This window comes from Battus philenor, unplaced genomic scaffold, assembly GCF_028537555.1.
Source record: "Battus philenor isolate CCGP_79_NKW_IND1 unplaced genomic scaffold, ilBatPhil1.0.hap1 SCAF_14, whole genome shotgun sequence".
Taxonomy (NCBI): Eukaryota; Metazoa; Arthropoda; class Insecta; order Lepidoptera; family Papilionidae; genus Battus; species Battus philenor.
Window position 1 is genome coordinate 11,195,942 of NW_027181676.1, and position 16,538 is coordinate 11,212,479.

General features: G+C 30.5%; 1 protein-coding gene across 1 annotated transcript; it reads right to left on the reverse strand.

Annotated features, from left to right (window-relative positions):
- Positions 1-3,545: 3,545 nt before the first annotated feature.
- Positions 3,546-10,921, reverse strand: LOC137933722 (dnaJ homolog subfamily C member 21-like). The gene is made up of 7 exons (XM_068777749.1): positions 10,489-10,921; positions 9,955-10,099; positions 7,266-7,413; positions 6,578-6,792; positions 6,044-6,268; positions 4,570-4,926; positions 3,546-4,217 (listed from the first exon to the last, which is right to left on the reverse strand). The coding sequence occupies exons 1-7, from the start codon at positions 10,677-10,679 to the stop codon at positions 3,678-3,680; spliced, it is 1,821 nt and encodes a 606-aa protein (XP_068633850.1). The 5' UTR covers positions 10,680-10,921; the 3' UTR covers positions 3,546-3,677.
- Positions 10,922-16,538: the final 5,617 nt, after the last annotated feature.

Genomic DNA, 16,538 nt, shown 5'->3' on the forward strand with positions numbered 1-16,538 from the left:
TCCGAAATGTGACCATTGTGTCAATGTGTGTTCATTGACAGTAAGGTGGAAAGAAGTCCAAAAGGTCAGTTAGTTTTAATATTAAGGACATAAATAAGGACGAAATAATCCGTTTCGGCGCAGTTTTCCATTTTATGTTTTTATTGTATTCGTGTATTTTTTTAACACTCTATATTTCACATGAACATCACAAAGAAAACCTAATATTATAATAACGTAAATGAAGTAATATTTGCAGCATAAATAGAATTTCTAATAGACAACTACAGTATGAAGTCTGAACGACAAATAGCGGTGAGTAATGGGGCAGGCAATCCGAGCGACTGTCCGTGGCGCCAAGTTTTGAGGGGCGCTAATAGAAAACTAAAATACTTGTAAATATGTGAATATAATAAAATAAAATGTAAAGTTAATTTTTGTCACAAAATATTTTGTATTTAAATGTATGCAATAAGAATAAAGTATAATTATATATTATAATTATATTCCTTTCTAGGATCTTATCTTATTCTCTCTTTAGGATTATTATATTCGAAAAAATGTGTTTTTTATGCTATTCCAAATGTTAAATTGGTTGTAAGTAAATAACTATTGTATTATTTTCAAAATTAATGAATATTGACACATTTCGTATAAGTAAATGTGATTTTGACTTTTGTCTTTTTATAATTTTGATTTACAGTCATTTTTATATTCTTGTATGAAAGGATATCAAATTTTGTTTTACCCGAGGTGCTCAAGACCCTAAAAACAGCTGTGGTGTGTATTTCGCCTATAATTAGAATCATTCAATTCGGAATATAAACCACTCTAAAATAATATTAGCTGTAATTTAGAATCTTGTGTAAAGAAAACTATATTTACGCATGTTACATAATTAAATCATTCTGATGAAAACTTACTAACATGCAGTGCGAGTCCCGGTAAGTCAGTCGAGCTTAGTTATTGTAAAAAGTTTTGTATGATTGCCACCCTCGTTCTGTGATATTACAACGGCCAAATAACGGCTAATTAATTTGAATTTAAACAATAAGTAAAAACGACCAAAATCCTAAATTATAAATTTAAGCCTTTTAAGGAGATATTCTTTACGTATTCTTATATTTTGCTGGCACTAACAATAAATTAACAATGCTTTAGTCTTATGGTCGATCTTAAAGTATCAGGTGATACCTGAGTTGTAATTTATATTATTTTAAAAATAAAGCCTTAAAAAGATTTCATGAATAAAGTACGGGCGCGGCTTGCTGGCAATAACGTTAATCAAGACTGACTAGTTCAAGGGTGTTAATGATTGTCTCAATTGATGTAGTCTGCATATTCGCTGCAGTGCGTCGCATAGGGTCAAGGACAGCGGATTCTGCAGTCCTGCCCCACTTTGTTTGTATGTCAGATACACGGAAGTATGTAGATAACGTCCCTAGATTAGTAATGCTATTTAAATTTTGTATATTAATCCCGAAAGGCATGAAAATTTAAATGAATCAAGCCTACATTAACGTATACTTCATGACGTATGTTTTTTTTTAGGAACGTTGGTATTTTGCATTAATACAATTCATTATTATCACATAAACATATTTCAATGAATTAGATTTTTATAAAGTTTTTTTTGCGGCTAGACAGAAACCGAGAACGTTAAAAATGAATTATAACTTTTTTAATGTTTATTTCATGGTACTTAACAAAAAATTAATCAAACTTGCGACTAAATTATTAGATAATTTAGGTAGGTACAGTTTAATTTATTAGGATTTTTCATAAATTGTAAATTTTAGTATTAAATAAGGAGCTTGTAAAATTTTGTGTATAAGAATAAGCATTGAACATAAAATAGTTCATTTTATTGACATTTGGCATTGACAGTTGACAGAATAATAAGGAAAAGCTTAGCCTTTCATTTTTGTTTTGAAATATTGTTTAAGTAGTTGTTAAATTGAAAAACTGTTAATTGGTAAATAAATAATAATGTTTTTACTTTCCTAGAAGCTCTGAAATTGTTTTATACCCACAGTGTTCTTTATTTTCAGTGAATACATAAATGAGAATGTCTCGTTTTCGATTTCGAAGACAGGACGGTTACAGTGCAGTACCAAATGACGATAGTGGTTTTTCGGACTCACAATTTGAACTTCCGCCTCCGAGAATTCCTTGGAAAGCCATAAGTTTGGCTGCATTTTTATTTGTTGTGGGAACAATTCTACTCACAGTGGGCAGTCTCATTGTAACTGGTCACATTGACACCAAATACTCAGATCGCCTGTGGCCGATGATTGTTTTAGGAGGAATAATGTTTTTACCGGGTGCCTACCACATAAGGATAGCATTCTATGCTTACAAAGAATATCCAGGATACAGTTTTGCAGACATTCCAGAATTTGAATAGATTGATTTAGTGATGGTTTATATTAATTTGTGATATATTTAAAGTGCAATTTTTAAAAAGCCAAATATGATTTCAATATTAAAAATATTGAACCTTGTTTTGTCATATTTTTATTAAATAATGTGGTATATGTTCTGTTGGCAGTTCAATAAATATGAAATTGTATGTTATTTAACATTATTGTGTCAAGTAAGTTTTGTATCCAAAATTATTGCAATGACAAAAATTTCTATTTTAATGTACAATACCAATTCATAGATTGCACATAACATTTATTACAGTTTAAGACAATTTCTGCAACCCGTCTTCATATTCCTTAGTGAATTTAAAAAAAAATATTTATAACAATATATATTCAATTTTGATTTTTTTTTCATTTGACCAAAGAATTTAACCATCAGTTGATAATACCTGCTTAGCATTTCAAAAAGGACACCTGAAGGTGTTTAACCTCTGCTTGGCTAGGTTGCTAATGTCAGGCTGATACTACTACCACTTGAAAGTGTTAGTGCTGGGAAAAAAATCAGAAGAAACTGGAATGCATTGATCTACTGTGATTGGAGGTTAGCATTCCATGTCCTTCATATGGTGATGATGATGTTAGGGTCCCTGGTTTGTCTCATTGTCCACCAGGTGTGATTGCAATGTAAGTGGCAGCACCCATAATCATTGAATTTGTGTAGATTGAGTAAACAGGCATCAAAGAACTGATGCCCATTTAAAGAACTGGATCAGATGTGGTAGTGTTTATTGAAAGTTACAAGGCAAGTAACTTAATTGTAATTGACAAAATATTGTATATTGTGTTTCTTCTTGGTGGATCATTTGATATTATTTAGAATTACCTAGAGGTAAAATTATAGTTCTGTTTTCCAGTAGTACACTTTAACTTGGCACCTAGAATAAGCACTACCTTGGTTATAACTACATAAAACACAAATAGTTCCAGTGGAGCTTTGACCCACCTAGGTTTCCAAAGCTGTTTATTTATTGCTGCTCCTTACAGCTTATGTAATGATGGACTTTGTCTTATAGGACTTCCTATCCAGTCAACCTAAACATATTAAACTTTATATTCTTATTATTAAAATAATGCTTTGTAATTTTTGTCCTTTAATGCACTTAAAATAGAAAAATGAAACAAATATTTTTAGGTATATTTTATTGAGTGTTCATAATTTTAATAAATAGATTGATAAAGTCACTTTAGGGCATGTAGGGATTTGAAGAAAATCACAATGACTCTCAATGAATATAATTAATACTTTTAACCTATCTAATGATTGCACATTTATCTATTTGCTCTCTTACCTTTTTTAATTTGAGTGAAGCTAGTTTGGGGGAGGGGTACTGAGTGGCCTGTCTTTTTTAAATGCTCGAATAATTTGTTTTTTGATGGGAAATCTGTTTGGCATATAGCGCACCTAAGATTCAATGCCGTGCTTGAATCTTCGGTCTCACTTGTTTTAGTTCTAACAGATTTTCTTTCTACTACTTTTTTAGGTTTAATATTTCTTTGCATTTTGGGCAGAGCGGGCCTATCTCTTGGTAAAGCCGCTTCACCCAATGCATCATCGGTTGGTGTTGTGCTTGACACTTCATATAGATTTTCTGTTGATGTTTGTGACTGAGATCCTTTCTTCAAGTTTGCTTCTTTTTTGGCCTGTATTTGACTTTTAAGCATGTTAAACTTCTTTGCCTTTCTACTGCGTGAGGGACCTTCAATTTCATTAAAACTCATCTCATCATGACTATCATTACCTTCACTTTCTGCCATTGGAATAAATGACTTCTTCTTGTTTTTCTTTTTCTTCTGACTTTTTGGTAGTGCCTAGGAATTATAATTAAATATTTATAGGTTAAGACAAACATTCATTTCACACCACAATGACACATAAAAACCTACATTAAAACAGAATATCATAAAATGAACATAATAATTAATAAAAATATTCTAGCATGTTAAATTAATGCGTGTATGACTGGTCATCATGGCACTCTTTGGGGGAGGCCTATCTATGCCTTGCAGGGGGCATCTATCGGCAGATATGATGAAGACATATTGTAAAATGTTTAGAATTTTATTGCAGTTCTTGAATATTGTAATCAAATGAAAATTTCTTGGGAATAAATATTGCAAATTAAACTGTTAAATTGGTGTAATTAATATTATTATTATATACCTGAATTTTATCTGAGTCATCACTTAATGTTTCCCTTATATCATTGTCTTCTATATCAGATGTTGAATTACCCAAATTGTCTCTTTCCTCTTCTGTTTGTCCATTAATTTTTCCACTATCTTGTTGGTCATTACTAGAAACATTGTCCTCTTCATCATTACCATCATTATCTGATATATCTATTTTATTTTCTAATACCATATTTGCTACATTTTCCTTGTGTTTTTTACTATTTTCATGATTCTCAAAAGAATTGACATTTTTGAAAAGTTTGCTGCATGCTGAACAATATAGATGTTTAATTCCTGTCTTAGTTTTTGGTGTAGATTTTCCGAGAGCTTTAGATTTTTCACTGGCCTGGAAAATAAAATAATGAAATCACATATCTATATTTTGATTTTAAAAAAACCTCCGGGTTTATTAATTGATTATTGAATTGACAATTGAATAATGTCAAAACAGATATAATGTTGCTATAATAATTTGCTGTGTAAAATTTTCGCAAATGTTATTTTAAATAGCATTTTTGAAGTATTCAATATTTTCTTTCATCCACTGGTTAAAATTACAATTATGCTGTATTAAGACAACATGAAGTGGAAAATATTTGTCAGGAATTCACAACGATGTCTTTTATCTGTCAAGCATTGAAGTATTTTAATCATTCTTCCCGCTCTCTCTGGACTGTAAACTATTAGCTGGAATTGCCAAATTTGTTACATAAGTGGCTTCAAGATTTTTAAATTTCATTAGTAAAATCAGTGTATTATGCAGTAATAATAACAAACAGTATGCCATCTGATTATAGTACAAAAAACTTAAAACACAGGAGATCTAAACATAAAAGTGAAATTTGTCAAAAAAAATCCTGGAAAAAATATATGTAACAATTTTAACACATTTTAGAAGAGGATTAAAATTATATAAAATTTCGAAGAAGGACTAAAATTTCGCAAGGCAAAATTGTTGGAATATTTAAAAACTGTAAAAAGACTTATTGAGTCATTGAATTATCTGCCATTTAAAAAAAAGTTAAATTATGTTCGTATTCTTTTTTTTTAGCAGATAGACGCCCACTGCAAAGCATAGGCCAAAGATCACCGCAATAACCGGTTACACATCTAGCAACTTCTTGCAACCTAACTTAATCGTCGGATTACCTAGTGGGGGGTCTACTATACTATACAATTTACTGTTGCATTGAGTTCTACATAAAAACAAAAAAGTAAATTATGCCAATCAAAAAAGAGATTCCATTCAACTTTACTTTTTTAAATATTATCTGTTTACATTGATAGGGGAAGTCAAGCCATACAAGTTGTGAATCCCATTTTATTGTTACACTAATATAGACCTCTGATTAGTCCCTGTATAACTCTGAGAATCCATCAAGACTACTTTGGACTAAGCTTATAAATAATCAATATTACATTTGTGCCAAATCAAATGCCAGTAAGTAATGAACAATACTTACATCTTCCGTTTTGGAGCTCTCTTCGTTGCTGCTTTCCATTCCACCTTCACTAATAGTATCATCATCAGAAGATAAACCAAATTCCTCGGCCAGGAGGGATTCAATTTCACTAAGCTTCTTTTGATAGTCTTCACTCTGCAAGAAAGAGCTTTCTCCTTCCCTTTTCTTTGCTTCCTCTATTTCTTTTTGTCTTTGCAGTATCCTTTCTCTCCTCACTTGTTCTGCCTAAATATATATTAATAGATAAAAATTATTTACTGTGAAAATCAATTTTTCTATTAGAACTAAATTATCAAAATTATGTATAAATACAAAGCATTAAAAAAAAACTAAAGACTAATTGAAAATTTAATGACTGCAACAATTTGAACTAGGTTCAAAAAAAAGAATAATTTGAAAATAAAAATCAGATCAGCAATAAATAAATCTTTGCCTACATACTTTAAACTAAAAAGTTAGGAGGAATTATAATTCTTCAAAGAACTATTAATTATTGATTTATCTATAAATACAATTATAATATACATATAATACCTTTTTCTTGTTTTCCTCAGCTTTTTCTTGTAGTAGTTTTGTATGTTCTATAACTCTCTTATCCTTTCTTCTAACAAAGCTAACAAGTCGTCTTATTTCCTCATTTCTTTCTTTTCTAGCCCTTTGTCTGATTTTATTATTTTCTTTTTCCATTAATTTAATAACTCTTCGATTATCACCTTGTGATAATTCATATTGATCTAACCATACAAAGCCTAAAAGGAACATTTTTTGGTATTAGTAGAAGTCTAGTTGTGCTTAAATAAATGATAATAATTTTAATATTTTACTACGAGTTTAATTCAAATCTATATATCATTATTCAAAAGTAGACATCTTCCTGCACTTTTGAACCATTAATTATTTTAAACACCATAAAAGGATCAGTGTGATCAGTCTGTGAGGAAGAAGCTTTCAGCTCGTAATGCAGATCTGGTGACAAGAAATTCTTTAGTTGCTGTATTAAAATGAAATTTAACAATGTTTGATTTGTACATTATAATATCAACACTGCAAATGAGTCAACAAACCAAGTTCTACACAATTCAAACAACTAAAAAGTCTAGAATGCTATAATAAGATCTATTTAATAACATACATTAGGGCATATTGTATTTGTCTGTCTATACCTGTTTCCTTACTTTTGTGAGAACTTGGATATAGTATCATATCTTATACAATAACTTACTTTTATTTGTTGAGAATGACATCCAAAATGCATAAAATTCATGTACTTCTTCATAAGGTGTGGTTGAGTTACCAAACTTTGGTATTTTACCAACATCCTCTGGATCATCAAGGAAATCAGTTTCCTCAGATGCTAATTTAGAAAATACCTGCAAATATCCAAATCAATGATGATTAATAAAAAAATATAGTTTAATATAATAAATATAAAATAAAAAAATATAATAAATATAAAATAAAAAAAAATAACATAAGGGGGGTGTATGTTACAGTAGCTGTGCTATATCTGCATATCCATGTCAAATCATGTACTCTTTAGTGGGGGCCAGAACATTTAGGTTCATTCATAAGAGCTAAGTTCTTTAGACACATGCACAACTATAATCCATTATTTAAAAATATTATTATTCTACAAGTTAATTTATTTTTGTTTTGTTTTTTTTTTAATACATTGTCTACTAACCTTTTTAAATGGCAATGTTTCTACGTGGCTTTTAATTTTAAGCTAGAAATGTTTTAGTAGCAACATCTTTGTTTAATTACAATCACAATACATCCTTTTTTACTTAATAATAGATAAAATGTTATGAACTCCTACATTTGCAAAAAAAAAAAATAGTCTTCTACATTTTTTGTTCAACACCACGAGTCAAACAACCTGAATGTTGTAATTATTTTGGTGACATTGGTTTGACAAAATATGGTTGATTCATGGTACAAATAAAAGTAAATAGAAATTGGCAAAGGGTGGATTTGTAGTAACAGTATTAGAAAGAACATTAGGGTGCATAAAATGCATTTACTTTTTTAAGGTCAAAGGGTTTAACACGTTAGCTGCCACTCCGGTCACCGGTGACCGGACCCCTACCTACATCTACGCGCCATTACGGTCACCGGTGACCTCAAGGCAAACCTGTTTTTGGAACCAATTTGTACGCCGGAGGATGCGTTTTTGATACATTTTCTGTACTGAAGTGGCCGGAGTGGCGCTGTAGAATACTTCTTTGGCATGGTTCCTGCCTACCTACGTTTTTCGATTTTTTTTTCTTAAATTATAAACAACAGTTTGTGATAAGTGAAGAGCAAGTTGTTTGTGCTCTTTGTTTGTATTTTTAATCAAACTGAGCATAGGAATAGCCTTAGCTTGGATTAAGAATAACATAATAGAAATATGCTATTTCAATCTCAAATGTTCTACACCTACATATATGAGAATCATAAGGGTTCAAAAAGTTTGTTGAAGGAAAAATAAAACAACTTTAGTATAAAAATCACAGCGCAATAATTATTCAAAAGTATCAATCAAAAATAACATTAACATGTCTAATTAAAAACTTAAAAATAACGCTGAGATTGATTGAAACATGCCAAACAAAAATATGGTTCGTTTGGGCATTCTTTGCAGTATGTTTGTAGCATACTGAACAGAAACGTCTTGTGTTTCTAACATTGCCCTCTCGCTTTTTCAACTGGTGCTTCAGTCGTTTTGGTCTTTCAGTATTTTCGGGTTTTTCACTATCCATTCCTGAATCTACCAGGTACTCTATTAACTGCCTTCTATACCCTACTATACTTTCTCTAACTTTTTTATTTTCAGTGTACATAATCCATCCATTTACAACAGCTGTATTTAAAATAACTTCGATTCCTAATTTTTTATAATTTAACTGTTTTTCTTAATGGCGACGAATATGCAGCCAGAAGAGGGTGACCGGAGTTGCGGTCACTCCGGCGCCTTCGTAACGTTTTTACATATTTTCGCTTCACAGCGCCACGTAGGTCACCGGTGACCTCGTCAGGTTTTTTGAAAATATTTTGAAAACTATCGAACCGATTTCACTTTAAGTTAGATATATTTTCATATCTTAACATTCCACATCAAATATCATTAAAAAGTTTTTCTAAAAAAAAATATATTTCTTCTATGGCAGCTAACGTGTTAAATACATATTCCACATATTTTTTAATTAATTTTCTGTGGTTAGCCACTATCTGTCCTATAATCCGATTTCGGCTTAAATATGTGAGACACCCTGCATAAGAGATTTTTGATGATTTATTAATTGTACTTATTTCCTATTAACTACTTTTTTATATAATCACATTTTCTATGTACATAAATCTATTTCTTTCTCTCTATTCTACAAAATATCTATTTATATATTTTACCCACTCAAAGGAATTTGTATAAATTATATGGATAATTTTCTATAATATACATCTATGTTAGTTACTTGGTTTATCTAAATGTTAAAGAAATATGTTTTTTAATATTTGCAAAAAATATTGCAATTCTGTAAGTTCTTGAATCTAGGAAATAAGTAAGCATAACAATTTCAAAAGCATATTGTCTAGTATTTAAATATGAGCTGTTTGAATATTATCAAAAAGTACATTCAGATAACATTAATATTATTATAGATATTTGTAATTAAGTTCAAAAAAAGGATTGTTTGTTTTTTTAATTAAATTACATTTGAGTTACACAATAATAACTCTGCAGTACTTTAGGTTGGCAGAGAATGCCAAAGGCAATAAGTCTGTGACAACACAAAAAAAAAGTGAAAATGGTAAATAAATAATAGTTACATGCAGGTAAAGACTAAAAATTGTAATTAATTACTTTCTCCAATTTTAACAATTTCTTGGCAAAAAATATCTATGCTAAGTAGACACCTGGATATATTTACCTCAGAATAAACACTGTAGAATCCTTGAGGATCATCGCTGAAGCCTTTATAGCAGGACGGACTAAAATAGGGGTAAACATCAAGACTGTCATCATTGTAAGAACTACCTGCTCCTCTTAAGAGCTGCTCTCTGTGATTGTCATACCTAGAAAGTCAAGCATTTCTATACAGGTACTGTTTTGCATCAGTATCATCAAAAAGATGTTAACCTATATATAGTTAAAATCTTGTATTTATAACTATTATATTTGCAACTAGCCATTTCTAAGTAAACATTAATCTCAATTGTTATATGGAATTAAGTAATATGTGGTACAAGTTTTTTAAATAGACACCATAATTACATTACATTTAAATTATCAGATATAAAATTACGTAGATAAATAATTGCATTACATTAAAAATAAAAAGGCAGTCATTTTAGTGATTAAATCGTAAAATATAGTAAAAGAAATAATTAGATTTGTATTAGTCAACTTTTGGCAATAATTTAACAGCGCTTTCGCAAAGTTACGCAAATAATTGAAATTTTACCAAGCTCTCTCTTGAGGGTCAGACAACACTTCGTAAGCATTCTGTACAAGCTGAAACTGCTCCTTAGCTTCTTGTAAATTATCCAAGTTCTTATCAGGATGCCATTGCAACGCAAGCCGGCGATACGCTTTCTTTATCTCAGAAGAAGTTGATTCCTTAGCTACGCACAAGACTTCGTAGTGGCACTTCATTTTTATACCATTATACGTCTGCTTTCAAGCACTAAACTAGTAAAAGTGAATGTTTTTTAATGAAATATGTTAACCCTATTCAATATAAGTTAAAATTGTTTAATATTCTTTAAGAAGGAATAAACTCTATTATGATGTGTAAAGACTAAATCAACTTCCTATATCTATGACTTAGAATATAATGTTACTATATTTATTAAGGAAATATAACCCAATACGATCGACATCGTCCATTAGCACGACGTCCATGCTTTTTTCACTCATAACATAACTTTGCCAATAACAAATGTTACCATCTGAAAATATTTATTTATCTATATCATTTGATTACATGCAAATTTTTATAGGATTTTTTATGGTGTTTAAAATATTTTCGTGTTATTAATTGATTTTTACTTTTAATTTTATTTCAGCTATTTGTTAAAAGTTGTTATTACACAATTGATAAGAAAGTCAGACAGATATCAGATAAGAAATATACCGATTTGCACGAAACTAAATAGTAAACTATGATCGGCTTTTCATAGTAGATTTATCCCGAAATTGTTATTATAAATATTTCAAGCTAGTATACATAAGCTAGTAAACATAAATACATATTGCGAATGTTTTATGACACATTATGTACATAATTGTTCTGTTACTGGTGTAAATTAAGTTACTGATGCTATTTGATAGTTTGCACAAGAAGTGGCAATATATAATGTATTTTAAAGTTCTCTATAATCTACTGTTTTGTCATTTAGTAAAATGTTTTTTTTGTAGATCAGAGGTGGTCCGCTAAATAATATATTAAAAATTCTTGAATGCTTAAGCTTTAATTAAAAAATATTTGCAAATGAATCTCGCACTTATGAATATTATATAAACCTAAGATTTTAATGCAGGATTTTTAACTTACTATTTTGTTACTAGATGTCGCTACCTTCATACGTAGCACTTTTTTTTAAAGTTTTTAAACTTTAACTGTCTTTTGTATGTATAAAGAAATATGATTTATAATAATTAAGAAGACATAACTTTTAAGAGACTCGAATCTCTTTAAGATAATGATGGGCATTTTCGATGCAAGTATTTAATTTTTGAGAATGTGATAAACATCATAATTCAGTTTTAGCACATTGTTGGGATTAAATAGAAAAAAAAAATCAAAGTGTATTATTAACGTCTTGGCTCTTCTGGTATTCTTCTAGTGACGGATATAAGTGGTCACTGTAAATGATTCTATATCAATAATAATATGAATAAATAAATGTAATGCGGCTAGTCAAAATAAACAGATCTTGTTAAGTTCATCAGAAGACGTTGGATGCAGGCCGCTTCCTACTGGTTCAGCATTAGCCGTCTTATAGCTAAAATGATGATAAATAAAGCCTGGGATGCATATAAACCATTGCCCTGCTATTATAAATTTTAACATCCAATGTAATAACGGACATAACAAGATTCCGTGTCGTCCCAGCGGAACATTAATTATTCACCAATCAATTTGTTTAACTAAGATACTGACATGAACCTCGATGTATTTGCATATTTATTTATAGTTATATAAGGAATGAAATTTAGTTAAACCGCAGTTAAAAATTTCTGTGGTAATTTGTTGTATCAATTTTATTATGTATAATGTAATAATAAATTTGTTTACTTAATACTTTTTATTATATATGTTAGCTAGCTGCTGTCCTCGCCAGCTTTGTGTGGCATAGCTTCGAATTTTATAAAGTTCGTTCGTATTTGGAAGGAATATTTCTACTAAATTAAAAGCTTTATAGTTCCGGAGATGTTGCAATGAGTCAGTACATGAATAGAAATCTCTTATAAACATATTGATTAGAAATAGGGAGTAAAAGTTATAAAGATGTGAATGTATAGTTAACTTGCCGTCAATTAATGTACTACATTCACCTTCTTAAAGTTTTGGCACACATAACCTATCGTTCTTTACAGTTAGATAGATGAAAATAGGGGAAGGAAAAGTAGTGAGTTGTTAGTAGTAATGAATGTGTAGTGAGTACGATGAAGCTGTAAAAGCCAAAACGGCCAACAGCGCTCATCAACATTCGAATACAGCCAGACAGCCAGTGAATTGTTTACGCGTGCAAACTTCGTAGATATCATTGAACAATTGAAGAATTTTTGTATTTGTGTATTTGAAGCGTGTTTTGCGTATGAATTTATAATAACTATAATGATTCGATTACAGAGGTGTATATTTTGAGTGAAAAGTTCGTTTATGTCAATCACTAGATATTCGATGTTATTAAAAATCTAATAATAAATCGATAATCAATATGCACCGGGTAAGCTTAAACTCCTTCTGAGAGACGAGATTGGTATTCCAATAGTGCGAGGAACTAACTAGGGATTCAGAAAACAAAATAATGTTGACAGTGTTGTAGAGTTTTAATGTGCAAAACATATAAACATTAAATGAATTTCTTAATGTCGAGGAAAGAAAAAAGAGATGAATGGGTATCTGTAATGTGTATATCATAAAAGTATTAAGAATCATACAGAAAACTTTTTGTGCGACGAAGTTTCCTGGATTCTGAGTAATTTGTTACAACAACGTTAACGACTTATACTTTACATCATTAATTATTGTCGTTTTCAGTTGCAACGGGATAGTGGAAATCTTTGTTTATTTATGTTTAACATGTATTATACATTAACTCACAATTAAAACTAGTACAGTTGTTGTAATTTTATGATAATCAATCGTACTATGATATGACGTAGGCGCCAGAAAGATTGCAATCCTTGCAGAATTATTACTTCATTACAGAGAAAATTTGCTAGATTCGGGCAGCACAAGGCCGGTCGTCGTGACGATCTTTGGGGACGCCTATGCCTTGCACTAGGCGTAATTCGGCTGCTATAAGGAGGGTGATGATTGATATACAAACAAATTTTTATTTTAAAAAAGAAATGAGTGTACTTTGACACGAATTCTATGTCAAAGTACACTCGTTTAACGAGGAAAGGTTTTCATCAATATGCTACGTATTCAACTCTGTATTAAAAAGTTTTAGGAGTAGAGTCCCTTGTGCGTTGAGCTTGTTCTCTAAGACTGCTGTGTGAAGTAAACTACATGACTTATGTACGGTAAGCTATTACAAAATACTTTGACTTTTTTCATTTAGACCAGTACTGCCTAAATAGCATTCGCAGTTTCCGCCGGTTCGAAGCAGCAATGTACAGTTGGCGCTTAGCTTGAATTTACAGATAGAGAAGCTCACCTTCTTTCGAAGAGGCCTTCCTCTTTTGGGGGCATCCGTCCGGGCAGTTGCGTTCTACTGAATTACCAGATTAGTTAGTATTGGCAGAATTACGTAGATATTTATACATTTGCTGGAATAACACAAAGGTTTACAGTCGCGCGTTGTATGAGTGACTCGTTGTGGCGACGTCTGTCAACGTTGTTTTGTTGCATTTTAGCCGACAAGCAAATTAGTTTCTCTTAAAGTGTATCCGTCGATCGGGATTCACGGGTTAACATTTAGATTTAAGTGCTGTAGTTTTTTTTATTTTTATTATGGCCCCCGCTTTTATTTGAGAAGGACAGGGTCGTTTTATTTCATTAAATAATTTTTTCACAGTACTTTTATTTACGTGCTCTTCTTGCATTCTTCTTATAATGTTTCGTACAATTTTTTATTTCCACATTTCTTCTGCCTTTCTCTTTCATTCGATATCATTCATTCTTCACTTCATTCCTCAGTTTTACATTTCTTTATTTTATTTTAAGAGCTTTAGTTACAATCATTGCCCCGTCCAAGTTTGTCTAAAGAAATTAGGTGAACTAAAAACTTTTATCTAAAAGAATTTTAATAGAAAGGAAACGTTTGAAAGCTTACGAAAATTTAATTCAACAATGAGTTTTATGCAATAACAAAATTTAGTAAGTTTCGCACAATTAAATATTGAAAATAAATACAAAATACATTATGCCTAAAATTAAAAAAAATTATTAAAAATAAAAAAAAGAATTTCATTTGTCTGATTCTTTAGCAGAAGGTGAATTAAAGTCGGCGAATCTAATGTTTGTTCTGGTCAGCCAAGGGGAAGACCTTCTTGAATAAACTTGATCTTTGTAGTTGTCCTGTGAATATGGAACTTGTCAATTTGATATAAGAAACCTGAAATAAACACTAGCACCACAAGTAATATGTTGTCGGAGCTCAACAAAGCAATGTTTTATTTTATACAGAGTGATTGGTTCTAAGTGTAAAAGCTTGAGTAAATGCTTAACCAATGTCAAGTATTGTATGATCCATCCAAAAATACAGGGTTTTCCAATATAGGTAGGGTAGGTATTCCAATAGAAAAAAAAATGTGACATATTTTACACCTATCTCATACACACACACCTCTTATTTGCAAGTACTTTTGGCAAATTCATCTGTTATTTGTAAGGTATTACCCTAAAAAAAGGATTAACCGATGAAGATCACGAAGGCAGACTTCATCAAAACGTCGAAATATTGTTTTCGTTTTTATTATAAGACAAATATTTTGTGAAAATTCTACAGTTTTGTAATTCGAAATATAAGATTGCGTTAAATTGTTTTGCTCTGTGATTTAATACTCATTTATTAAAGTTGTTTAAGCAGTTTTAATTGTCACACACAAGGCTCTTTCAAATAAAAGTTACTAACACATATAATATTATATTTTATTTAGTCGTTAAAATATAAAGCAGATTAAACTAGATTCATACAATTAATATTATAGATTACGTTGTAATATTTCAAATGTATTGATATAATCCATTCTTCTATAAAACTTTCTACTGATATAATATATTCTTCTATAAAACTTCCTACGTATAATTAACTAAAAACAATATTTCGAAGAATTGTCGACTGTAAATAAAGTATTAGATACAATTATGACTTGTGATCTAAGGATTCAGATGAAGAGCTTGAAGAACTTTCCACGTCCTCGATTTCTTCTTCCTGTTTAAATACTTTTATTGATTTGTCATGTAAAGCATTTCCCTTAATATATTATATAAATGAAATATATATTAACATTGCTGATAGACAGAGTTCCTATGGGAATAAACAAAAGGTTTATAAAAATATTTTTGAAGAAGGTTTCACTTCAAATTAAATAATTGAGTTATGTTACTACATTGCAACCACACATTTTAAAGATTTTGAAGCGTACAAAGATTTGTTAAAATTAATTGAGTATTTCAGTTGTGAGACGTAATTCATCATCATCATTATTTCAGATGTGAGACGAAATTCATCATCGTCATTATTTCAGATGTGAGACGAAATTTATCATTATCATTATTTCAGACGTGAGAAGAAATTCATCATCATCATTATTTCAGATGTGAGACGAAATTCATCATCATCGTTATTTCAGATTTGAGACGTTCACTGCTGGACAGCCTCTCCCGTAGATTTCTAAGACCGGGCGAAAGAGGCCTGCATCTAGCGACGTTCGACGATCTAAACCAGGTCAGCTGTCTACGCTGTGCTTGCCGGTCCATACTTTTATTAAATAAATCAAATGACAAGCCTCAACCCCCATGAATATTTTGTAAGAACCATTGAGAACAAATTTTGAATAAACTCTTTCATTATTTCATATTATTCGATATGTGTCCACTGTAAGATATTGCGCCCACATCTTATCTCTACTTTGAGTATGTCCTCGATCCATATATGGGGGGGGGGGGCTTTCCCACTTATTTTATAAATTCACATGGCTAATTTTGTTATTAAAAGTTTTATCGATACTTCTAAGTTGTAACAATTTTTAGTCTTTACACGTTGATATCTCAATCTCCCGATGGCTAGAACTGTTCGTTCTATATCCGATAACAGCTTAGAAAAGGTTAAA